Source organism: Daucus carota, chromosome 9 (assembly GCF_001625215.2).
Source record: "Daucus carota subsp. sativus chromosome 9, DH1 v3.0, whole genome shotgun sequence".
In the NCBI taxonomy this organism is placed as follows: Eukaryota; Viridiplantae; Streptophyta; class Magnoliopsida; order Apiales; family Apiaceae; genus Daucus; species Daucus carota.
This window is the reverse complement of record NC_030389.2, coordinates 2,838,295-2,863,699: the sequence shown is the minus strand read 5'-3', so window position 1 is coordinate 2,863,699 and position 25,405 is coordinate 2,838,295. Positions and strand designations below refer to the sequence as shown.

At 29.9% G+C, this 25,405-nt stretch overlaps 2 protein-coding genes and 1 long non-coding RNA gene across 19 annotated transcripts; 2 read left to right on the top strand and 1 right to left on the bottom strand.

Moving 5' to 3' along the window:
• Positions 1–998: 998 nt before the first annotated feature.
• On the bottom strand, positions 999–3,639 carry LOC108192221 (putative wall-associated receptor kinase-like 16). Its single transcript, XM_017373017.2, has 3 exons — positions 2,766–3,639; positions 2,500–2,664; positions 999–2,398 (listed from the first exon to the last, which is right to left on the bottom strand). The coding sequence occupies exons 1-3, from the start codon at positions 3,637–3,639 to the stop codon at positions 1,206–1,208; spliced, it is 2,232 nt and encodes a 743-aa protein (XP_017228506.1). The 3' UTR covers positions 999–1,205.
• Positions 3,640–9,067: 5,428 nt separating this feature from the next.
• On the top strand, positions 9,068–11,864 carry LOC135149345 (uncharacterized). Of its 3 annotated transcripts, none has more exons than XR_010287769.1 (5): positions 9,068–9,369; positions 10,227–10,560; positions 11,044–11,124; positions 11,258–11,442; positions 11,608–11,864. It is a non-coding gene; the product is annotated as an uncharacterized LOC135149345 (long non-coding RNA). The 3 variants fall into 3 exon arrangements; XR_010287768.1 differs by having other exon boundaries at positions 9,068–10,334; positions 10,440–10,560; XR_010287767.1 differs by having other exon boundaries at positions 9,068–10,560.
• An 8,775-nt stretch (positions 11,865–20,639) lies between these two features.
• On the top strand, positions 20,640–25,405 carry LOC108192608 (UDP-glucose flavonoid 3-O-glucosyltransferase 6-like). 15 transcript variants are annotated; one of them, XR_001803552.2, is made up of 9 exons: positions 20,644–21,083; positions 21,193–21,233; positions 21,592–22,022; positions 22,254–22,955; positions 23,490–23,647; positions 23,737–23,757; positions 23,949–24,107; positions 24,206–24,660; positions 25,118–25,405. XR_001803552.2 is itself a non-coding variant. In XM_064085575.1 (8 exons), exons 5-7 carry the CDS (start codon positions 23,645–23,647, stop codon positions 24,630–24,632), a joined length of 588 nt encoding a protein of 195 aa, XP_063941645.1. In that variant the 5' UTR covers positions 20,713–21,083; positions 21,193–21,233; positions 21,592–22,022; positions 22,254–22,955; positions 23,490–23,644; the 3' UTR covers positions 24,633–24,660; positions 25,118–25,405. The 15 variants fall into 15 exon arrangements, 2 of the variants coding, with proteins under 2 accessions (XP_063941645.1, XP_063941646.1); XR_010287928.1 differs by having other exon boundaries at positions 23,943–24,107; XR_001803548.2 differs by having other exon boundaries at positions 20,646–21,083; positions 23,861–24,107.

The window sequence follows — 25,405 nt, the reverse complement described above, 5'->3', positions numbered from 1 at the left end:
GTTGATCCTCATAATGATTGAGAACAAAAATAATTTCACAGTAACTCATTTGATATATTGGAAGTTGTTGTAATTACTGTTATTCATTTCTTTACCTGTTTAAACTAAATTTAATTATTCTACTACTTCTGAAATTTGGTATTCCCTGCGTCCTCCCTGTTTAGTTGTCATATTTGGTTTTGTGCCGATCAAATTGATCTAAGTTTGACTGAAATTTATTAATATTTTATCCATTGAAAACATAAAAAAATTAAGTCACCGGAAATAATTTTTAATCTACTTTAAGATGTAATTTTTAGTTTTTAAAATAATAAAAGAGTAACTTATAATTTTGGATAAAAAAATAATCTATTTGATTCATAAAAATAGAAATATGACAATTAAAAAGGAACATGTAATATATATTTGATAAATCTGCGTATTTGTAAGGGCGTGGAGACTAAGACGTCCACGCATAACAGTGACCAAATCACCTAACTTTCACTATTAACTCGATTGAAAGCTTGAGAATTGTTCACAAGTAAAGGTGGTTGCATGGAAATGCCAAAAGGCTAAATTTCAAAGTGATCGAGTTTGAGTTTGAGTTTGAGTTTGAGAATATCAAATACTTTAATTAATAACTTATAATTATTACTCTTTCTATTTTAAAATACAAGTTTTTTTTGATAAAATTGCGCTTATTGTGAAAACATTAATGAGATAATATTTTCTCACTTGTACCTCTATTAATAAATACATGAATGTAGACTCTTATTCAACTCTCATTAATTGTTATATAATTTTCGAAAAGGATAATTTTGAAATAATGTCAATATATTTGTATTGGAAACTAAAAATGGACAAGTATATTTAGAAAAAAAAAATATCTTCGAAAGAGACTTGTGTTGTGGGAACGAAAGGAGAAATTTACTTCTCATCTCTGCACCATTCTTAAAACAAAAATCACTTGTTTTAAGTTAACCCAAACAGCTCATTTATATTGCCTTTGTCGTTTTTTGGACAGAAAAACGAGTATAACATATCCTAAAGTTGAACAAACTCTAAAGATGTAGCATATTATGAATTCTGGATAACATGCAAGACTCATTATCTCTCACAACAGGAAGAACAACATATTATTTCGAGAGTAGACACAAACACAAGTCAGAAGCTGATATATTGAGTAATCCAACTTCACTTATGAGACGAATGATCGATCATTCGATTCATTCCTGTCCAACTTTCCTCGTCATTTCGAAACTCAAGTCCGCAAACTCAGTTATTGAACTAGAATCAGAATCAGCTTTTGAAAGCATACTGATCTGGTTGTTCGAGTTCCTGGCCGGAGTCTGATCTGGCCATGGAGGCGCAACCGTTGTTTTTAAACGCTCTAGCTCCATCGCTAGTTCCCTCATACCTGGCCTTTGGTTTCCCGTCACTTTTAGGCACCTAGCTGCCATCACAACCACTTGTTTGATCTGCTCAAGGTTCTTTCCATCCTCAATAAAACTTTTGTGAATAATGCTGGGCAACCCATTATCATGCTTCACTGAAGCTAGAAAGTACACTGCAAGGCACCTCTCTTCATCTGGCCTATTAAATGACACGGCATGCTCTCCTGTTAGTAGTTCTGCCAGAAGCACGCCAAAACTATAAACATCACTCTTCTCCGTCAACTCACCAGAGTGAAAGTACTCGGGGTCTATATACCCGAATGTCCCTTGCACTAAAGTCGCAATTTCTTTGTGATCTCGAGGAACAATTTTAGATGCTCCAAAATCAGCCACTTTTGCAACAAAATTTTCATCGAGCAGTATGTTAGTGCTTTTTATATCTCGATGAATAATTGGTGGAGAAGCAGCCGAATGCAAATAGGCAATTGCTTCTGCAATTTCTGCAGCTATTCGAAGGCAACATTCCCATGAAAGATATGAGCCAGTCACCTTTTTATGAATATGGTCCGAGAGAGTGCCATTGCTCATGAATTCATAAACAAGTAAGGGCACTTGGGTTTCCAGGCAACAACCTATTAATCTTACTACATTAATGTGGTTGATCCTTGAAAGAATTATCATCTCGTTGATGAATTGGGAAATCTGACTTTGTTCGCTGACTTTGGATTTCTTCACAGCAACTGCTATGTTATTAGGTGAAATGACTCCTTTATGAACTGTTCCACAACCACCGCGGCCAATAATTCCATGTTCATCAAAGTTATTGGTGGCCTTTCTGATATCTTCTTCAGTGAAGAGTTTGACCGTGTTGGCTAAACTATCGTCTTTGGAGAGTTCTTCTCTTAGTGTTAAGCCGCCATTTTGCATAAACAACTTTTGCTTCTGTTTCGTATGCTTTATATTGGCCAGCTGCCGGTATATCCAGGAACTCCCCACTACTAAAACAAACAAACTCACGCTTATACCTGCGATGCAATCAAGATCATGATGATAAATTGATCATATTCTAATATTTGGGAATTTGAATACACACAAACTGTTTGTTTTTCTTTTCTATATAATTTACCTATTGCGATCCTATGTGCAATTGGGCCGCCATGACTTACTTTAACACAACCCCCTTTCCCATCTGATTTGTAACTAGGTGGACAAACACATGAGACGCCTCCATGTTGGTTTTGACATTTTGCAGGAGCATCACACGGATTGGATCTCTTACATTCATCAATATCTGTAAAGAATTGCTAAATGAAACTTACAAGGGTTTCGGATGTGACGCAATATTAAATATTAAAATGCGCAAAACAAGTAATGATTAAGTAGCATACAAACCTATGCAACCATTGATCAAGTAAGGGTTGCCCTCGAATCCATTTGGGCATCTGCATGTATACCCTATAGTTGGCTTGTACACTGAGTCGATACAAATGCTGCCCGGTGCAACACATAAATAGTTTGTTTTGTTTTTCTTTGCTGAAGCGCAAGTTTCATTTCCAACAGTCCAATCAAGCATAATTGGGTATGACCTTCTCCGAGTTGTGCTCAAGTCCAAGGAGGAAAAGCTATATGCCCCTTCTTCAACCACAAAAGCCGAGCTACAAGCGGAAGCCGTCTCATTTATAAATATTAAGCCCAGCTCAGCAAAGTCCCTCACACCTTTTGGAAGTGAAGTTTGGCAACACCCAGTGCCTGAGCATGAGCCATTCATTACATTATCAACACCCCCGCATGTTGATAAACATCCAGTAGCGTAGTTTTGAGCCGTAGAACCACTAATCAACCCAAAAGTGGAACATCCCGTGACAATAAATTTGTTTCGTGTATTATTCACAGGAAAATTTGATAGTCGAAGAGGTGAAGCAATAGTATCTGTACTATTTCTCGACTTATTGTGGCATGTGGGAGTTGTATGTCTTAATATACGAATATTTTGATCAATAAGCAAAATATTAAGCACCTTAATTCCACTTTTTCCAAGGTAAGGCACCTTACCTTTACAAGTTATAAGGAAAGAATTGTCCAGGCTGTCAAGATAGCAGCCTTTTCGTGTGCCAAAGGGATAAGGAATGTTAAGGTTACCGCATGTGGAACTGCAGTTAGGTTTTGAGAATAAATGACCTGATGGTGCTGAAGCTTCTACTTGTGGTGGTGTTGGTAGGAAAAAGGTGAGAAAGGTAAGGAACAAATAAACAAGAGGAGAGGCCATATTTGAATACTTCAACTTATCTATCACTTGTTTCGGATTGGTTAAGGTTTTATAGGAACATCAGTCATTGGCCAAACTTTTTTCATATCTTTCACATTAAAGAGTCCAACTTACCTGCCACAAATTTTCAATTGTTGCCAACAAAAATTAAATCTCATGTGTTTTGTCTGTCAATCGTGTCTTGCCTATCAGTGCTTCTGTATGGAAAATGCAGTGTTTTTGACTTTGTGCGCGGGGACAAAATAAATGAAGCGTGTGTATATGATAAATTTTTATATTTTAGTTTATTTTTATTAAATTTTTTTCAACTTTATTTATTTATTAATGATTTAACGTAATGGCATAATTAAAAATTAATATATCAAATTACCTTATATATATATATGTATGTATGTATGTGTATATATAGGGGTGGGTTCTCCTACAAACTTACAAACTTTATGTGTTCAACACATATATAATTTGAGTTCAATATTTTTTTAACATATTTTGTTGAATATCGATTAAAATTGTGTTGAAGAAGTACATAAACTAATTTTTCAATGTAATAACTAAGTTAAACGTATTATATAACTAATATTTATATTTGTAGACCCTACCCAACCCCAGAGGTATAGTTTAAGCATTTTTATAGATATGTTCAACACAGTGATAATTACTGTGCTACACTCGATGTTGAACCCCAGTTACAAATGTGTTGAATGCACGATTTATTTATGCGTTATTTTTAAAAATTATGATGTTTTTTCAAGAATTTTCAACATGTATACTTTCTATAACTAAGGATTAACATGATGGGAGAATAAAAAAAATTCAAAAAAAAGTTTGTAAGTTTGTAACTTAAAAAAAATTTATTTGATCCTATTCCCTATATATATATATATATAGGGGGAGGTTCAAAAGAGACCGGATATATATATATACATATATACATATATCTATGGAGTACAAAAAAAATGGAGTATTGGAGTACAAAGTTTGATAAAATGTAATCTAGTCATCTAAATTTCAATTTTTTTTGTCCAATAATATTTGTAAATATTTGACAACCTGCACATTATGTTATGCAACATAAACATCGTGATCAAATGGTAGAATAATTACTTTTATAAATCATAGGACTCTATGTTCTGCAATATAACTAATAAGCAGAACAATAATCTTAATACTTGTTAAAGTTGAAAGATATTAATGATTAATTGCCAATTATGTGCAAGACAACTTATAAATGATAGATTATATCAAAATTTGGATAATCAAAGATATTATATAGGATCAAACTAAAAAATTATGATTTGTACTCCAATACTCCAATGTTTTTATGTACTCCATAGAGCTTAACTCAATATATATATATATATATATATATATATATATATATATATATATACATATATACATATATATACATATAGATATATACATATATATATATATATATATATACTTACATACACACACACATATATATATACATACACACACACACACAAATATATATATATAAAGGGGATGATCAAATACAAACCACACTTAGCATAAAAACCTAAACACTAGTTTCAAAATTAACAAATATCTCCTCAAACTTTTAAAAACTAACAATATCCATCCCCTAGTTTTGCCATCAACGTTCCAAAACTTACACTTTCTACCCCGCTGCCACGTCAGCACTGGGTCCACCTCACCCTGCCACGTCAGCACTTGGGGCCACCCCCCGACTGCCACGTCAGCAGCAGGTCTGCTGCCACGTCAGCGGGGTCCACCTAGAAAATTAAAAAAATAAAAATAAAATGGAGTGCTCATAGCAAAAATTAGTGTGGAATTAGTGGTTTTTAGGTTTGTATGCTAACTTGGTTTGTAGTGGAATAAGCCTATATATATATATATATATATATATATATATATATATATATATAGACACACACATACTTATAGGAGGAAGATCCTAAGAAAACTCAGCTTATCAAGAAAACCGAGAAACACACTTTATCCCTGTTGATTTTATAATCATGATATAAATTATGATTTATCAAAAAATCAATCAAATCTGATTCATAAGGGATATTATAGTAATCTTCAACATATATCTAATGCATTCAATCGGTACACATATTTATTGCATTTAATCAGTATATTTAATAAGATATGCAATTAATTGATTTTCTTTTCTATATTATCCATATCTCAATCAATCAATCAATCAGTATTAAATTTGAATTTCAAATTTCAGATTTCAAATTTTAAATTTGTCGTAGGTAGGAGATCTCTCAACAAAATCCAATAAAATATTTTCTAATTTAACTAAGGGAGAGGTATTTCGTTAAGTGTAATTGGATTCCGTTAAGTTTTTATATTCATAAGAATAAGATTTAACAAGATTTCATTAAGTGTTTTGATGCATATTTTTATGCAGATTCTTTTGATGAAAATTATATATAAAATTTAATATCTTTCACTCGTATTGTTCTATTAAATGTTTTTCTGAAAATAAATATTTAAAAATTTTAAACTTAAGAAGGTCTTAATACTTATTGATATGAATTATATTTTTCACATGTAGAAATCACTCAATGATATTCGGTCAAAAGAATATCACTCATTGAAATTATTAGAACAAGCAAAAGAATATCATAAAGTAAATAATTTATACAAGAAAAATCTCAAATTTTAAAAGAATCTTACATGACACAAATAATTTATTATTACTCATAAAAAAAATCTTAAAGAATCTTTTGATATCTATTATTTAAGATAGTATTTTAAAGAATCTTTAGATAAGATTTTTTTGTCGTAGGTAGGAGATCTCTCAACGGAATCCGAAAAAATATTTTCTCATTTAACTACAGGAGAGGTATTTCATGTTAAGTGTAATTGGATTCCTTGAAGTGTTTATATTCATACTAATAAGATTTAACCAGATTTCGTTATGTGTTTTGATGCATATCTTTGTATTTTTATGCAGATTTCATATATATGTTTGTATTTTTATGTGTTTTGAAAATTATATTTTGATGTAAATTCTTTTCATTATGTGTTTTGATGCATATCTTTATGCAAATTTCGTTATGTGTTTATATTTTTATGCAGATTCTTTTGTAAATACTTCTCATATAATTTTTACCAATCTCGTAACTTTTTAATTACCAACCCAATCAGATTGATACTTACTTTCAAGCAACATATTTAATTTTATTAATTGGAAAATTGATTACAGACCGGCCACTCAAGCAAGAGCAGCGTTTTTCAGTTTGGTAAGTATTATTTCAAATTTATAAATTTGATTATACACTAGTACAAAATTGTCTTTTAGCATCGCCCTTTTAGCGTCGGTTATATAGAGTGTCGTGGCTTATACATACTTTATGTGTCGGTTGTTAGCTTGACCGACACTTAATGTCATTTGTGTAGGACTTTTTGCGTCGGTCATGAAACAACCGACGCCTAAAACTGACTCTTTAGCGTCGGTCTTTACCCAACCGACACTTAAAACTGACCTCTAGCGTCGGTCATAAGCAACCGACGCCTAAAATAGCCCCTACAGCATCGGGCTTTAGTCAGACGACGCTTAAAATAGGCCCTCCAGCGTCGGTGTATACTTAACCGACGCTTAAAGTCAATCCTACAGTGTCGGTCGTATACAACCGACGCCTAAAACCGATCTTTTAGTGTCGCTGTTTACTCGACCGACGCCTAAACTCACCCTTTAGCGTCGTCTTACATTTGACTGACACTAAAAGTATTAATTTTTTTTTTAAAAGCAAAAATTATCTGGCATTACCTTCTTGTGTGTGTCTCTGACTCCATATATGGTGGAGAATTATACTTCACATGGAGCGTGAATGTGATGGCTAAACTTGATGAGCGTGAGATTTGCCTGTATTTTATTACTTTTAGATAATTCAAATTATTTTTAAAATTCAAATTCAATTGATATTTATTTGGAATAAAATTTTAAATTATATTTTGAGTAATTAAAATATCCAGAAAAAATTGAATTTGTAAATAATTATATTATTATGTGTATAATAATAATATGATCTGCCGTATTATGTGCATTTTCTTTATTTATTTTTTGTCTGAGCAGGTAATTTAAACAATTAAGAAATATTTAAAATAATATAAATAATATTCATAACTATTTATATAATGAAAGGAGTATTCATACAATTATTTTTTTAAATCAGGTGATTGTTTTAAAAATATTATTTAGAATGTTTAAATATTTTAGAAAATTTTTATGATAATTTTTGAAAATATTTTTCAGGTTCATAAAAAAGAAATTTAATTTACAAATGGAGAATAAAATATATATATATATAATACAACAAGAATAAGTTTTTCAATTCGAAAATACTAATCTACCCTTACCGACTATATATATATTTATATATAAAGAGGTTATGATTGACTTTTGATACTAACCTATTTATTAGACATTCATTAATATATATTAATTATTTTATAATTAAAATTGTAATACATATATGTATATTATATTTTTAATTATGATATAATATATAATAAATAACCAGTATTATAGAAAGCGGTAATCAGAAAATTGATGATTAATAAAAAAGATTAGTATGATTATTATATGAAATTAATTGAATATAATATATAAATAATATATATATATATAATCATTTTTAGAATTTTACATTTTTTCCAAAATTTTTGTAAATTTTAATATTCTACTTGATTTAGTAAATTTTAATATTCTACTTGATTTAATCATCGATTTAGTCAAATTTTGTCAAACCCGTCCGATTATCGATTGATCGGTTAATCTTTTTGAATATTTCATTATTATGATTAAATAAAATTTTATTTATAAATACTCTGATTCGACAATAATCTCATTTTTAAAATCAAATTTTCAATAATTTTTAGGTGAGTTGAAATTTAACTATATAATAAAATTTTAATAATGTAAATTCTTTGTTTTTATATTTCAATAAATATTATAGTAGGGATGGTATGTGTATATATAGACATAAACATAATATAAACATATTAGGGAGGGTATGCGTACATGTTAAAAAGTCAGTTAGAGCATCTCCGGCAGCTTCCCTATATGATGTCCTAAGCTATTAATATAAAGAATATGACATAAAACACAACTCCAGCAGAGTCCTAGCCATCCCTTAAAAAGTTAGGATGCCCACTTCATTCCTCATTTTTAAGGATTGTGGAACCATTCCTCATTCTATTTTCAAGAATAAAATATTCACTTTACTCCTCTTTCTCCCTCTTTCTTTCCTTTCTCTCTCCTACTTACAAGTTGAATATAATATTATAATAATAATAGGGAATAGAAATAGGGAATGTTGTTGGAGTTCCCATTCAATAAAATGTAGTAATCCCTTAAAAGATGAATATTTTATTATATATTTAGGGAACATGTTAAGACTCTGCCGGAGATGCTCTTGCAAACAGAACTGGAGTCGATTGGGTCGGGGAAATTGGGTGTGGCGACTCCAATTAGGGTTTCAAGCAGAGGTGAAAGAGGATTGAACGATCAGGTAATCAAACCGAGTTCTTGCTTTCTTCCCTACTTGTTTATGTTTGTATCTTGGTCGGTTATTGCTGTTGGTTGCGGCGAATTGGGCGGCGATGAATTGTCAATTGGCGGTGGGGAAGGAGAGATGGAGAGTTGCCAGAGGTTAATCTGGATCAGAGCTATGAACCTCTGAAATGAACAAAAGAAAACTTCTGATGTTGCATTAACAGGTATTACTCCCAGGCTGCTCTTTTTTTTATTCACATGCATATCTTGTTGGTTACAAGTTTCGGACCACTGGGTCATCGGTCATCTGCTGATTTATTATACCCCATAATAGGTTTGGCATGGCTATCTTCCTCTATTATCTGAATTTTCACATGAATATGTATCTAGTTGAAGTGAATGAGGGCAAAAAGTAACTATATATTTACTGAAACTTTGTTCTTTAAATAATATCACTCTGATTAGCATCTCAATATGTTAAAACTATAAAGATTGCTTTTACTGATATTTGCCACACAAAAGATTATCTTAGCTTATTATTAGTAATTAATGAGTTTTAAATTTGCTTCGTCATCTTAGTGCTTGTATGGGTTACAATAACAATGCGTTAAATAATAAAAATATTTCATTAGCAAGACTTGATTGAAAATTTGACACTTATCTTTTTCTCATTGAATATCACACCTAAAATTTTGTTTGTGGCACAAAAATTAATTTCATTTGTGGTCTGCCAATATTGTAAAAATAGTCAACTCTATCTAGTTAGGTAAATGTGTAATCATTATTAGTTTCATATCTTGTGAGTGATTATTCAATTTGGTAGTTTTTGTTTGATCTTTGTTCATTGTGGACTTGTGGTTCATAATAAGGCTGATAGTTGATAAATATTATATGAAATATGATTTCTTGGGATGTTAATCGTACTCTAGTTCTTTCTGAAATTAAAAGATTAGTTTGTATTTGTGTTTATGTTATTATTCAGGAATACTTATAGGTTTCTATATCTGTACAAGGAGGTGTACTCTTATATTGTTGGAGACTTCGACTGATCATTGAAATTAAGATTCTTATCTTGTTATAGCTTGTTACAGGTTTTGATCCAAACACACTTCTCTCTGTCATCCTGTTAAGGATATACTTGGGCAGTGGTTCTGCATTCACATCACCCAAGCCTATTTATTACTGCTTTGTAATGTAGATCCTTCTTTTTAGTTGTTTTGCTGCATTAACAATTATGTCCTTTTTAGATGTTTATAGTCATGTAATTGACCAGCTCTTTTGTTTCTATTTCTAGACTTTCGGACCATGTCCAGCAGCATTGCGTGCATTCATATGTTGTGCATACAGATTCAGTTTGGGCACTTTCTAGTACACCCACTTTCAGTCATGTTTATACTGGTGGCAGAGATCTTTCTGTAAGTGCTGCGCAACTAAGGTCTTTCTGCTTTTGTTTCTTGTATTATATTTTCTCCAATGACTACAGCAGTTGTATAGTTACGTGTAATGTGGTTACTAAAAAAATAGTGAACTAGAGAGATAATTTATGGTAGTTAAGCATAACAAACAGGAGACGAACTAGGAGCCTTCTCATACAGGATATACTTTGGGGAACTCTAGATAAGGTCGTGGAACCTCTTTTAATGCATTGGCCAGAGTCCAAGTTAAGAGAAAATCGCTTCACACAGTTATGGAACTTATACATTATGCGGATGAGAATACTCGGTATATATGTATAGGACCCATAAATTATTGCCACTAATATCCTTCTATATGTGTATTGGTTTAATATCTTTATATATTGAAGCTAGATATAGTGAAGATTGCTGGAGTATGAATTTAATTTTGTTGTTTGAGTTTTACTGGGCCTTGTTGATTTTTTGGTTAATGGTCTCACATAGGTTGTGAAAATAAAATGTGATGAAAGAGAAGATCTGAAGGTGTAGGCTACAGGTCTTGCTGCAGCTTTGGTTGCAAGAAAGGTATGATTTATAAATCTACAATATTATCTTAAAACGATAGCTCTGAATTTCCTTAAATTCTTTTCATGTTTATTTAACTATTATATTTTTTAAAAATGTATTGACCCTCCAAAGTCTTTAACTGGTAATGTAGCTCCTCACACAAATGAACCTTCTGGTGGAAGAATAAAATCTGCTGATAGAAAATTGGAAAGAACATAAAGTTTATCTGCCGCAGCTAAATCAGTAGAGAACCAAAAGCAGGGAGAGAAATATGGAAATAAAACACTGCACGAGGATGCCTTGAGAGTTTTTGGGAAGGCATCACTCAAATCTGAGGTATCACTTGAATTTATATAGTCAGGAGACTTCAAACATTAATAGGCAGTAGGTAATGTTGAATAAAGAAAGGGGGTTTTCATTTTTAATGTTATGTGCTGGTCCTGCTGGAACCTGCAAAGGGGTAGAATTTGCAGTTGTATAATATTATTTTTTTATTGTTAGGGAAAAGCCACATTGAAAATATCACTTGCTGCTGGATCTCTTTCTATTCCACTGGTGACAGCTGAGACCTTTTAACATGATCCATACGAAGGGCGACAGACAGTAGCAATCGCTTAGCTTCAGACAGAGTATCCTATGCAAGGAAAATGTTAGAAGTTCATACTTATGTATATAGACACCTTGGATTTAGAAGGATATTTAGCTTTAATTATGTATGAAACATTGGTCGATACTTTTTTCTTTTAAATCGAATATTGAGAGCTTTTAATATATTTATTATTTATTATGGTTTATTTGTGGTTGTGGTTTGTTATACATAGTATTTGATCAAAATCTTTTTGTGTAAGACAACAAATTAAGGTTATCAATAAATTAAAAAAAAAAAATTTTAAAAAGCTTATAAGCGTCGGCATTTTTGTTAACTGATGCTTATTCGCACACCTATAGCGTCGGCATTTCTGGTAACCGGTGCTTATGCCTATACCTATAGCGTCGGCATTTCTGGTAACCGACGCTTATGTATATACCTATAGCGTCGGCATTTCAGGTAACCGGCGCTTAAGCCTATACCTATAGCGTCGGCATTTCAGGTAGCCGACGCTTAAGCCTACACCTATAGCGTCGGCATTCAGATAGCCGACGCTTATGACAGTTTTAAGCGTCGCCTAAATAACCGACGCAATAGGACTATACCTTTAGTGTCGCGTGCATATACTACGCCACTTGACCGACGCTAAAAGTGTGTTTTGACCGACGCTATAGGCCCTTTTTTTACTAGTGATAATTATATTTAGCGATATAACAATAAAATTCTCAAGAATTCTTTCTAGAATTGGGTACTTGTTACTAGTCTTAAAGAGAATCTTCAGAAAAATCTATAACTTTCAAAAAAAATAAATCATAGAACCTAGTTATATTTTCTTACTATGAATATAAATATCTAAAGGAATCCAATTATATCTTATACATTTAAAAAATCGGATTCCATTGAGTGATTTTATACATTTAAAAAATATAATGGAATTCTATTTGGTGTTTTTTATTTTACTCGTTCTATAAATTTGTTAACAAAACAGGTTAATTTATTTATATAATTTGTGATTTTATTAAATTTTTTATAATATTGATTATTTAAGATCTAAAGAAAGTTTTTCTTTAGGTTATTTTCTTCGAAGTCATTTGTTACCTTAAACATTAAAGTGTTTTTGTTAGTGTTCTTACATGTGGTATGTTATTTCTAATAGTAAGATTCTATGAAGATTTCTATAAAATGTTGTTTAATTTTATAATATTTTACATTCTGGATTAAGGTTTCAAGTAAGATTTTATAAAGTGTTATTTAATTTTATGCTATTTTACATTCACAAATAAGGATTCTAAAAAGGTAAAAATATGTAATACATAATAGTCAATATATTGTATAATTGAATATTCATTAAAATGTAAAATACCCTTTAGCAACAAAGATACAACTTAAAAAAAAAAAATAGTTTTTCAGACTAGAATGTTTACTACGGAAAGAATATATTGTTTACAATTAGAAGAATATATAAGTGAAATATTTTAAAGAATCTCATCATAATAACAACATAGAATTGTAAGAAATGTTTTTTTTTCAAAGTCACATGACTAGTTAATAACACTGAAAAGAATAGGCATAAAAACACTTAATGGAATCTAGTTATATTTACTTACTATGAATATAAACATCTAAAGGAATCCAATTAGATCTTATACATTTAAGAAATCGGATTCCATTGAGTGATTTTATACATTTAAAAAATATAGTGAAATTCTATTTGGTGTTTTTAATTTTACTCAGTTCTATGAATTTGTTAACAAAACATATTAATTTCCGAATATAATTTGTGATTTTCTTAAATTTTTTATAATATTGATTAATTAAGATCTAAAGAAAGTTTTTCTTTTGGTTATTTTCTTCGAAGTCATTTGTTAACCTTAAACATTAAGTGTTTTTGTTAGTGTTCTTATAGTATCTTATTTTTAATAGTAAGATTCTATGAAGATTTCTATAAAATGTGGTTTAATATAATAATATTTTACATTCCGGATTAAGGTTTTAAGTAAGATTCTATAAAGTGTTATTTAATTTTATGTTATTTTACATTCACCAATAAGGATTCTAAATAGGTAAAAATATGTAATACAAAATAGTCAATATATTGTATAATTGAATATTCACTAGAATGTAAAATACCTTTAAGCAGCAAAGATACAACTTCAATTTTTATTTATTTAGTTATTTACTAGAATTTTTACTACCGAAGGAATATGTTGTTTACAATTAGAAGAATACATAAGTTAAATATTTAACAACATAGAATTGTAAGAATTTTTTTTTTTCAAAATCACATGACTAATTAATAACACTGAAAAGAATCGGCATAAAAACACTTAATTGAATCTAGTAATATTTTTTTACTATGAATATAAACATCTAAAAGAATCCAATTAGATCTTATATATTTAAGAAATCAGATTCCATTGAGTGATTTTATACATTTAACAAATATAATGAAATTCTATTTGGTGTTTTTAATTTTACTCTTTCTATGAATTTGTTAACAAAACATATTAATTTCTGAATATAATTTGTGATTTTATTAATTTTTTTATAATATTGATTATTTAAGATCTAAAGAAAGTTTTTCTTTTGGTTATTTTCTTCGAAGTCATTTGTTAACCTTAAACATTAAGTGTTTTTGTTAGTGTTCTTACCGTATCTTATTTTTAATAGTAAGATTCTATGAAGATTTCTATAAAATGTTGTTTAATTTAATAATATTTTACATTCCGATTAAGGTTTTAACTAAGATTCTATAAAGTGTTATTTAATTTTATGTTATTTTACATTCACCAATAAGGATTCTAAATAGGTAAAAATATGTAATACAAAATAGTCAATATATTGTATAATTGAATATTCACTAGAATGTAAAATACCTTTAAGCAGCAAAGTTACAACTTCAATTTTTATTTTTTTAGTTATTTACTAGAATTTTTACTACCGAAGGAATATGTTGTTTATAATTAGAAGAATACATAAGTTAAATATTTAAAAACATAGAATTGTAAGAATTTTTTTTTTTAAAATCACATGACTAATTAATAACACTGAAAAGAATCGGCATAAAAACACTTAATTGAATCTAGTTATATTTTTTTGCTATGAATATAAACATCTAAAGGAATCCAATTAGATCTTATACATTTAAGAAATCGGATTCCATTGAGTGATTTTATACATTTAAAAAATATAATGAAATTCTATTTGGTGTTTTTAATTTTACTCTGTTCTATGAATTTGTTAACAAAACATATTAATTTCTGATTATAATTTGTGATTTTATTAAATTTTTTTATAATATTGATTATTTAAGATCTAAAGAAAGTTTTTCTTTTGGTTATTTTCTTCGAAGTCATTTGTTAACCTTAAACATTAAAGTGTTTTTGTTAGTGTTCTTACATGTTGTATCTTATTTTTAATAGTAAGATTCTATGAAGATTTCTATAAAATGTTGTTTAATTTTATAATATTTTACATTCCGGATTAAGGTTTTAAGTAAGATTCCATAAAGTGTTATTTAATTTTATGCTATTTTACATTCACCAATAAGGATTCTAAATAGGTAAAAATATGTAATACAAAATAGTCAATATATTGTATAATTGAATATTCATTGGAATGTAAAATACCTTTTAGCAACAAAGATACAACTTCAATTTTTATTTTTGTAGTTATTCAGACAAGAATTTTTACTATCGAAGGAATATGTCGTTTACAATTAGAAGAATATATAAGTTAAATATTTTATAGAATCTCATCATAATAACAACATAGAATTGTAAGAAATGTTTTTTTTCAAAGTCACATTACTAGTTAATAATACTGAAAAGAATCGTACTAACATATATATTATGGGGGATTTTATTAAGCGTTTAGCTAGAATTTAGTATTATTATTCTATTAACAATCAAAAATAACAATCAGAATATTGAAGAATCTTTCCATATATAAGTGTATTTTGATTGATTTGAATGAAATCATGCATGTTATTTAATTGACAGGTTGAGATCTGGAAGATACCAAAAATAGAGGATATTTAAACATTCACAAGTAGATTCTTTCCGAGTTTGCCCCTTTGATATTAGATTTAGACTATATTTTAATTGCAATTTAAAAAGGTAATATGTATTTTCAATCTAATTAATCAACGGGAGGGTTCTCAGTTTTCTTGACAAGAGGGTGTTCTCTAGAACCTCACTCATATATATATATATATATATATATGGGAGGGATCAGCGAGGAACTCAAGTATCCGGGTAACTTAGGAACTTTTCATCACAGCCGTCCAACACATGTTTTAGTATAACTGTAAACACTGCTACCCTAATGTAACTGTATACACGCACCCATTTTGTGCAGAAACACGTAGCCACTTATACTTTTCTATTTTGAGTTTATATTTCATATTAATAATGTGTTTTATTTTTATTTTGATATCATTTTTTTTATAATCCATATTTTTAATTTTTGGGTGTGTTCTTAAATTACACTACCTATATTCAAATACTTCAAAAATTATACTGAACATATTTAAAAGTTATTATTTATATCTGTTTAAAAAAGAATATGTTCTGTATTTAAAAAAAGAATATGTTCTGTATTTAAAAAAAGAATATTTGTAAGATAAAAATGAATATGTTCTGTATTTAAAAACTTACAACATATTTATAATAACAAAACTTAAAAAAATTAAATATATAACTAATAAAATACAGAACATGCGGGAAAAAATATAAAATATAATATTTACACAAATAAAAATACAGGACATGCTAAAAATGAAAAACAATCAAAAAGAAAAAAAAATTTATATATAAATTAAAATACAGAACATGTGAGATACTGTAGTATAATTAAAATACAGGACATGCTAAAAATGAAAAACAATCAAAAAGAAAAAGAAATTTATATATAAATTAAAATACAGAACATGTGAGGAACTGTAGTATAATAAAAATACATGACATGCTAAAAATGAAAAAGAACAAATATATAAAAAAATACAGAACATAGTATTTGTGGTATTCTATATTTTTTATTATTGAATTCCTTATTTTCTATAAGATCATAATATTTTTGTCTAGTAGGTTTTTACAGAACTTGTAAATATTTACAGAACTTCATTAGGTTTGAAAAGAGCATGTGTCTTCCTATATTCACGCCGTGTCTTTTTTCTGACTGTCTGAGAGTTACCAGGTTACTAGTTTTATGGATCCTCAAGGAGAAGGCCCCTATATATATATATATATATATATATATATATATATATATATATATATATATATATATATATAGGCAAGTGATCAAATAGAAACCAATGTTATTCTAGAAACTAGAAACCATTCCTTAAATCACTGTTTATATCCACAAACATCACTAGTTTCCATGCTGTTAATCACTATTTTATACAGTATATTCATCAGTTTTTATTTTTAATAATTGAGAAAATTTACTTATGATTGACATTGGTGGTCGATTATTGATGCTCAATTATTGTTGTAGAAGGTCTATGATGGTAGCAAATGACGGGATGAGGTGTGTGGTGATGGCAGATAGTCATTATAGTGGCAAGTTATGATGACAAACGGTTATAGGCAAATCATGGTCGTAAGTGAAGGCGGCAGTAATGGAAGGGGTTGATAATGATGCCGGGAGGTTTATCAATGTAGTATGATTGAAGATGATAAAGATATACGATGTATATATGTGTTTATATATCTATATTTGTCAGATTTTGCTTATATAAATTAGTGATTCTGATATACAAATGAGTGATTTTTGTAGTTAAAAACAGTGATGAAAAACTGACCAGGGACTAGTTTCTAGTTTCTAGGCTAATTTAGTTTCTAGTGGAGTAAACCCATATATATATATATATATATATATATATAGAGGCTTATTCCACTAAAAACCACACTCCCATACAAACCTAAAAACCACTATTTCCACTCCCATTTTTGCTATGAGCACTCCAATTTTTTTATTTTTTTATTTTTTTTTAATTTTCAGGGGGCCCCACTGCTGACATCATCTGCCACATCAGCGCCTGATGACGTGGTACTGCCACGTCAGCACTGGGTCACCCCACTGCTGACGTGGCAGATGACGTGGCAATGCCACGTCAGCAGGTGCTGACATGTCAGATGACGTGGCACTGCCACGTCAGCAGTAGGGGACCCCTTTTGGTGACGTGGCGTGGTGACGTGGCGGGGTGGAAAGTGTAAGTTTGGGGAAGTTGATGGCAAAGCTAGGGGGGTGATATTGTTAGTTTTAAGAGTTTGGGGGGATATTTGTTTAGTTTTGAAATTGATTTTTAGGTTTTTATGATAAAGTTGGTTTGTATTTGAACAAACCCCTATATATATAGAGATTCCATAATGTGTTCGTGAAAGTGATTATATTTTAATATTAAAATAAAACATATTAAATTAAAATAATATTAATAAAGTTATACTTGTAATATCCACAAAATCTCTTGTATTTATTATTATTATTATTATTATTCAATTAAAAAATATTTGTGGTAATATTCAAATTCAGCTAAAAAATTGTTATTATTATTTGTAAAACACATAACAAAATCTTAATATTACTAGTCCTCGTTAGAATTCTAGACCACTTAATCTTCTACACTTATTAAATTTTTACTTAGTAACAAAATTAAGAAATATGATACTATTTAAATTCTTATAGAGTTTTATTATAGGAATAGAAATACTATGTAATTATATTTGTGATTAGATTCGAGTAGGTGTTTTTTTAAAGATATAAACTATGCACCTAGTAAGAATATTATATGAGAAAAAGCGAAATATACAAAGAGAAAACCTCTCTCCAAACAATCTATCCAAAAACACACTCAAAAAGGAACAACAATTAACCTATTAGTAAATAAAAATACGAAATTTCCACCGGAGAAAAGCAATAACCGAGATCCCCTTCCTGTTTCCCTTCAAATATATGATGTATGTTTATAGATCACAATGTTTATTGTTGTTTCTTTGCAAGATCAGTTAGGGTGTGTAAGTTTGTGAGCCACCATTATAAGCTTGGGCGCATCCAAATAAAAACATTGCAGCACCAGAAAATCATCCAAAACTGCCGATCCCGGCCAGAAAAACAATACCTATCACAGGTCTAACACATAAATCCAACACATCTCAAACAAACACCACCATCCAACCATACTTAATCTCCCGGCCCCATAATACAGAACATTGAACAACAACCCTTCTAAAGATTACACCCCTTACACACCAACATCCAACACAAGGAAAAAATGAACTCCAGAACAAACAGGGATGCAGATAAGCATACGACATAACCTCTATATTTGGGTTCTCTGGTTTTCTGGATTATTTGGGTTCTCTTAAGATCTTATCCCAAGTTATATATAATCCTCTATATTTTTCATATTCCTCTATTAAATGAAATATGGGAAAACACTTAACAAAATCTTAGTAAAATATCCATTGGTAAAATATTTTCATAACTTACTATTTTTAGATTCCGTAAAAGATTTAAAATATTAGAAGACTTTGTAAAAAATATTCGGAGATATTTTGTAAAATATTTTCATTATTTATTATTTTACTAAGATTCTTTTAAATATTTTATCCGTATTTATTGAGATTCATATTTAATGCTTTCATATTTTTCGTATCTTTAATTTAATGCTTCTATAACTTCTGTATTTTTTATCAATTAAAAATATAAATGTTATATATAATACTTCATATTTTAAATATTATTTTTAATTGAAATATGGAAAAACAATTAACGGAATATTAGTAAAATATTTTCATTACTTACTATTTTCGAATTTTGTACAAGATTTAAAATATGAGAAGACTTTGTAAAAACTATTCAGAGATATTTTGTAAAATCTTGGAGATATTATTTTACTAAGATTCTTTTAAGTATTTTATCCATAATAAAATATATTTTATTAGGTGTTTCATTTAGCTCGTTATATATAATATATTATGTATATTGATATATAATATGATTTTCTTATGTGTTTTCTAAAGTAAATTTTAATTTAATTTAATTAATTTTAATGATACGTTAATAAAAAAAATTAGATATGCATGCACTTGCAACTAATAACATATAAGTGTATAGTGGATTAATGATGAAATATTATTGGGATTCTATAATTCTATTTATAAAATTATATATAAAGTCAAATAAAAAATATATGAATAAAGATTATATATCCAAATTATCTTTCTAAATTCTTAATACAAGTATTTTTTATTGTGATTGAAATATTATATCAAACACATTAAATTTTTAATATTCTAGGGTATTGGGATTTTAGCCATCCAAGCCTAATGGTTAAAATTTCAAAATTTTAAGTTGTTTTGGTTAAATGAGAATGAGCAAAATAAAAAAATTAAATAAATCGATAAAAAAAAATTAAAGACGTCGATAAAATTATATATAAAGTCAAGTATTTAATTATAAAATCATATATAAAGTCAAATAAAATTATATGAATAAAGATTATTTTACGAATCATCTTTCTAAATTCTTAATACATATTAAAGGTTATACGCCAACTAAAGATTATATTATAAAAAAAAAATCAAATATAGCCTAATATAGCCGTAAAATTTTAAATTGTTTAAATTAAAGTCGTGAATGATTTTTTTTTAACAAAAACTAATAAGAATAAAATCAACAAAATTGATAACAAATCAATCTATTTATTAATAAGATAAGATGTTATCTTAACAAAACAATGAAATTTATAAGTTCTTTTTATATACAGAAGATAGAATATGTATTATCAGATCTATTAATTAATAAGTAAAAAATTAGTATACACAATGACATGAATATATTAAGATTAGAATAAATAAAAAGAATGTATGCATTAAATAATATTCACGAGTTAATTGTTGAGAAAAGATTTAAATCTAATATTAGTTAGTGTATGAATGTAGTGATTGTATAGATTAATCCTGTTGACGTGCACAAAAAACTAGGGCTGACTTTGTTTGTATACTAGTATCACACAGAAGTTTAGGAAGGATAAATTTGTAATCTCAGTGAATTGCACAAAGTAATTCTGAACTGTATTTAGCAACTATGTATTCTTTCGGTTAACAAGCAGCATTAATCAAGGAAAATCAATTAGTTTTGAATTTAAAGATCGAAGGGTTTTCTGAATTCAATCTTGAAATCCTATCCAAAGATTCACTCTCAAACATGAAATACGCAAATGGAGATGGTCGGTGTTTTTAATCAATTTTCGGGCGCACAGTGTCTAATCCCAGGTCATAGCAGATGAACAGTTACGAGCTGTGATAATCTCAGTCAAGAATCACTCCCTTGAAAAGGATGGAGAATTGCTGCAGCTCTGGGAAGGATATTGCTGGTGGTACGTAAATTCCTTTTTTGTCAGTTTTGATGAATCCTCTGAATATATAGTGCCCTGCTATTCATATTGTATCATTGTAATTAATCCTTCTAGAGTTCCTTTTCCGCAGCTCGGAAACGTGTATCTGAGTCATCAAAAACAGGTCTTCCGGTAGGTATATATATTTTGGGAAACTGTTTCGATACTGTTAACTTCTTTAGATGTTACTCCCTCCGTCCCAAAATACTTGTCACATTTCTATTTTTGTTGGTCAAATTGACTAAGTTTTGACCAAAGATTATAAGTCAATTACTCATTATTTTAAAAAACTGAAAATTACATCTTGAAGTAGATTAAAAGTTATTTCCGGTGACATATTTTTTTTATTTTGATAATTTATAAAATATTAATAAATTTCAGTCAAACATTAGTCAATTTGACCGGCACAAAACCAAATGTGACAAGTATTTTGGGACGGAGGGAGTATCGACTTATGTTTACTCATCACTTTTAAATTTTGAATTGACAGGGATAGCAGCAATATTCTACGCTATATTAACGGGATGACGGGATCCCTTTTGTCGTGAGAATATTTTCAATTTTTGATTAATGATGCTAAGGAATTCTTAGTCAATTAATGGTACATGGCTTTGACAGGTATGAAGAGGCGTAAGTCGAAGTCGGGTTTATTTCTTGAAGTAGGAATAAGCTCCAGGGTGTTTAATTATATTCACCAACAAATGTTTTTAAGATATTTTATATATCTTCCTAAGAAAGGATATCCTTTCGTCTTCGTAGACTACTAACAAGTATATATATTTATAGCAAAGCCATCCATGTTATATTTAACTACCTGAAATTCACAGTCATCCATGTTAATTTACGATGATTTGAGTGGTATATTCACTTGCTGAACGTCTGAAGTCTTACGTTCGTGTTCCATTGGTTGAAAGGGATAAGGTGCGTCATTATAGAATTTGTTTTGTATTGCGCATAAGCTTTCTCTTCTGTCTTGACAACATCATATTTGTTTAATTTCTTTCTAAATTTAATTATATGTACGTTGTCTGGTACAGTGCAATAATAATTCTTTTAAGTGTATGATCTTAATTGACGGTTGCCTTTAGTGTTAAATTTTTCCATTTAATTTGTAATGAGTTAATAACGTTATTTCTGTTGATTTATTCTCAGGATGCACTTAAAAATGTAATACCATCTCATACATCTTCCGGCATCTCATCGAGCAAATCAGTCGGTCCATGGAAGGTGGGACTGGTGAACACTCAGCTACAGAGCAAGGTTTTTACTATCCACCTACTAGCTGTTACCCTCATGGCTACCCATCTAGACATTTAACTGTTGATTTAATAGGTCTTTCGAAATGATAACTGTAAGTTATAATCATTTGGATGACATGGGTTCTCTGTATGCTGGCAGTTCTTTCTGTAAAGTATTTTCTTCATTTGTCCTTTTATTTTGATCCGAGTTATCTTTTTTATTGTTTAATTTATCCTCACACATTCATTTTGCAAATTTGCTAATTCGATGATGGTGGAGAACAATCTAATTCTAATGTTTTTTGCTCACGGTCAGATGTGATTCTCATCTCTACTATCTGCCTACCTATAACAGTTACCTAGCTACCTCATATATATGTGTTGATGAGAATCAGCCCTACTATTCTACATCTTGATATCAACAGAATGCGGATGCATATGATCAGAAGTCATGCGACAATACTACTTGAATGCAGAGCAAGCTAGCAATGCCACACACGAGACAACTACTGTACATGGTGGAGCAGATCTCTCTTTGAGCTCTGATATTTCAGAAAATACAATTGGTTCTGATGATCGAATGAAAAGATACAACTTTCTTAATAGTAAAGCACCGGTACAATTGGTTCTTGATTCTTTGTCTTGAATTTATTAAAATTGGCTTCGGTTTTGGATGGATATAATGTTTGTGTATCTGACTATTTGCTTATAACAAAGTGGTGCTAGCATATCATCTATAATGGGGTACTCTTGAAATTAGAGGATTAAATTATTGAACTATATAACTTCTGAGGAACCTGTTTAAGATTTCTAGAGTAGCTGTATAACGAAATATAAGCTGCAGCAAGCAAGTTAGAGGTTTGATATTCATTAGATTAGTAATTTTATTTGCAATTATACTCAGGCATAGTTTCTTATTTCCTCCATCCTTGACTCTACATCTTAACATGATTATTTCATTCTACTTTTCAAGACTTATCAGATCATTCAAACCTTTGGGTTAAATTCTCCAAATTTGTGAGATTCATGAGTCGTCATAGTGTGTATAGAAATTTATCTGTAGCTCAAGTAGATTAATATCTACTGTCATATCTTCGTAATGCATGAAAATTCTCGATTTTATGATATATTTTATTTTTATAATGTACAGATAGGAAAACTGTGCTGGGTTCAGCCTTGCCGTCATCTTCAAAACACAGATTTATCGTGATCCATTGACACCAGTAGCCAACTGAGAAAATGTTAATCCTAATTTTGAGTCGCAAAATAGATCCCCCAACTCTAATGCTGTATTTTGAACTCTGAATGGTATGGCTTCTTACACAATATCTATTTAAATAAAAATCATAGTTTTGTTCATTCTGATTAAGCACAGGGGTCTATATTCTGAATAATAGAGCAGGCAGATGCACAACTAGGTATGGTCTGATACTCCCAACTCATTAGTTTCATGTTTTTTTACGGTGCAAAGGACCATTTTGATATAGAGTTTTAACTTAAACCTTATCCTACATGCTTCAGACAATGTCTGCTCTGGACAAAATCACAAGTGCTCTGTAGTACAAGGATTCGGATGCTAAATTATCTGTTCCTTTATTTCAAGAAGCAGGTGCCTGCTAAGGTCTTGCCAGCTATATGTTTGGATGAAAAAGGATCTCAAGTGATGTTATTGTGTCGACGCAAGTTCAGAGAGACTAAAGGGATAATTGTCAACACATTCGCGGAGCTGGAAACGTTTGCTGTTCATTCAAGTTGCAGGCTTTTGCAGGTGCATTCAAGTTAAAGGTTTTTACAGATAAATTGATTAGCTTTTGGATAAAGTATGTTTGTGGATCTTTAATCCTCTGTTTTAACAATATTGTTTAGTTTTTAGTGCAGTATTGAGAGGTCTACTTCAAACATCGCCTCTAGCTGGGGTTGCAACTCTGCAAGGGAGGTGAAGGATAAGAGAAAGGCTAAAGTGCTGCAAGAATACTGCTTTAACAATAATGGCCTATTATCTCAGGAAGCAATACGTATGTTGGATGATGGAAAGTTACGCTGCTACTCAGAGATTTTTAACAGCTCTGAGATTGGCCTGGATTCAGTGGTGAGTGCTTGTGTTTATGCAAAGGATGTTCTGCACAATGCTATCTTGGGGTCTGTAGCAAATTTACTCCCAAAGTGGGGATGTTTCAAGGCGTCAATGAGTGGAGATTCGGAGGCTGATGGGTTGAGGAGGGTTAATCAAGAGAAACTCACCATTAATCTATTTAAAGCTACGAGAGATGGTGAGGGATTAGCAACTCCATAACTTAATCCAAGGTCATGTTTAACCAATGGTGAGTTTTTTTTCCCAGCTGCCAAGTTACTTGCTATGTAGATTTATCAGTTTTGAGTATTGCTCTTTTACATCGCATATTTAACCAATATTTTCATTTCATTGTTCACTGTTGTATTATATTGATTAGTATTTAAGTTTCCTCCCTTCATTTATAAGTCTAAGAATACAGTGCATTGATAATAGTGACGGCTGGAGTGTAATATGTTTGCTCATACAGAATAAGATATTTTGTACGCTTCTTAATTTTGGTAATCATTAACTTTTACTTATAATATTATGCTTAAATGATCTTTCCCTGAATTTGGGTGTTCTCATTTGAGTTAAGTTATTCTAATGATTTATGATAACGCGTTCCCTAATGAACACAACAAAGCAGGTATGGAACATGTATCCTGTTAATATAGGTTGTATTTTTCTACATATTCTGATGTGGTTAAATTGGTTTGACATTGCAGTTTATATGCTGTCATTAGCAAGTTTGGTGCAAGTGTTGAATTTCGCATAGCCTGATGGAAAATTAGCATCCGCACTTGACTGGTGCCATCGGGATAGTTTTTATATATGTTATAGAAACCATTTTCATTTCTGTTGTGTTCGTAGGTCATCAAATGGACTTCCTATTAAGTTGTTGATCCGAAGAATGAGGATTTGTATGGCTCATAGGCTCTGGATTCCATAAGTATGCTACATATGCAAAATATTCAAAAGAAGAAATAATATTGGGAGACTTAATTTTTATTTCA

Excerpts from the sequence above, each read along its gene's own strand:
- LOC108192221 (XM_017373017.2), bottom strand. The coding sequence starts at position 3,639 with ATGGCCTCTCCTCTTGTTTATTTGTTCCTTACCTTTCTCACCTTTTTC. Across the intron at positions 2,665-2,765 it reads CTTGATCAATGGTTGCATAG|ATATTGATGAATGTAAGAGA; the intron begins GTTTGTATGCTA and ends AATTCTTTACAG. Across the intron at positions 2,399-2,499 it reads TGCACATAGGATCGCAATAG|GTATAAGCGTGAGTTTGTTT; the intron begins GTAAATTATATA and ends ATTGCATCGCAG.
- LOC108192608 (XM_064085575.1), top strand. Across the intron at positions 24,108-24,212 it reads CAAGTTGCAGGCTTTTGCAG|TGCAGTATTGAGAGGTCTAC; the intron begins GTGCATTCAAGT and ends TTTAGTTTTTAG.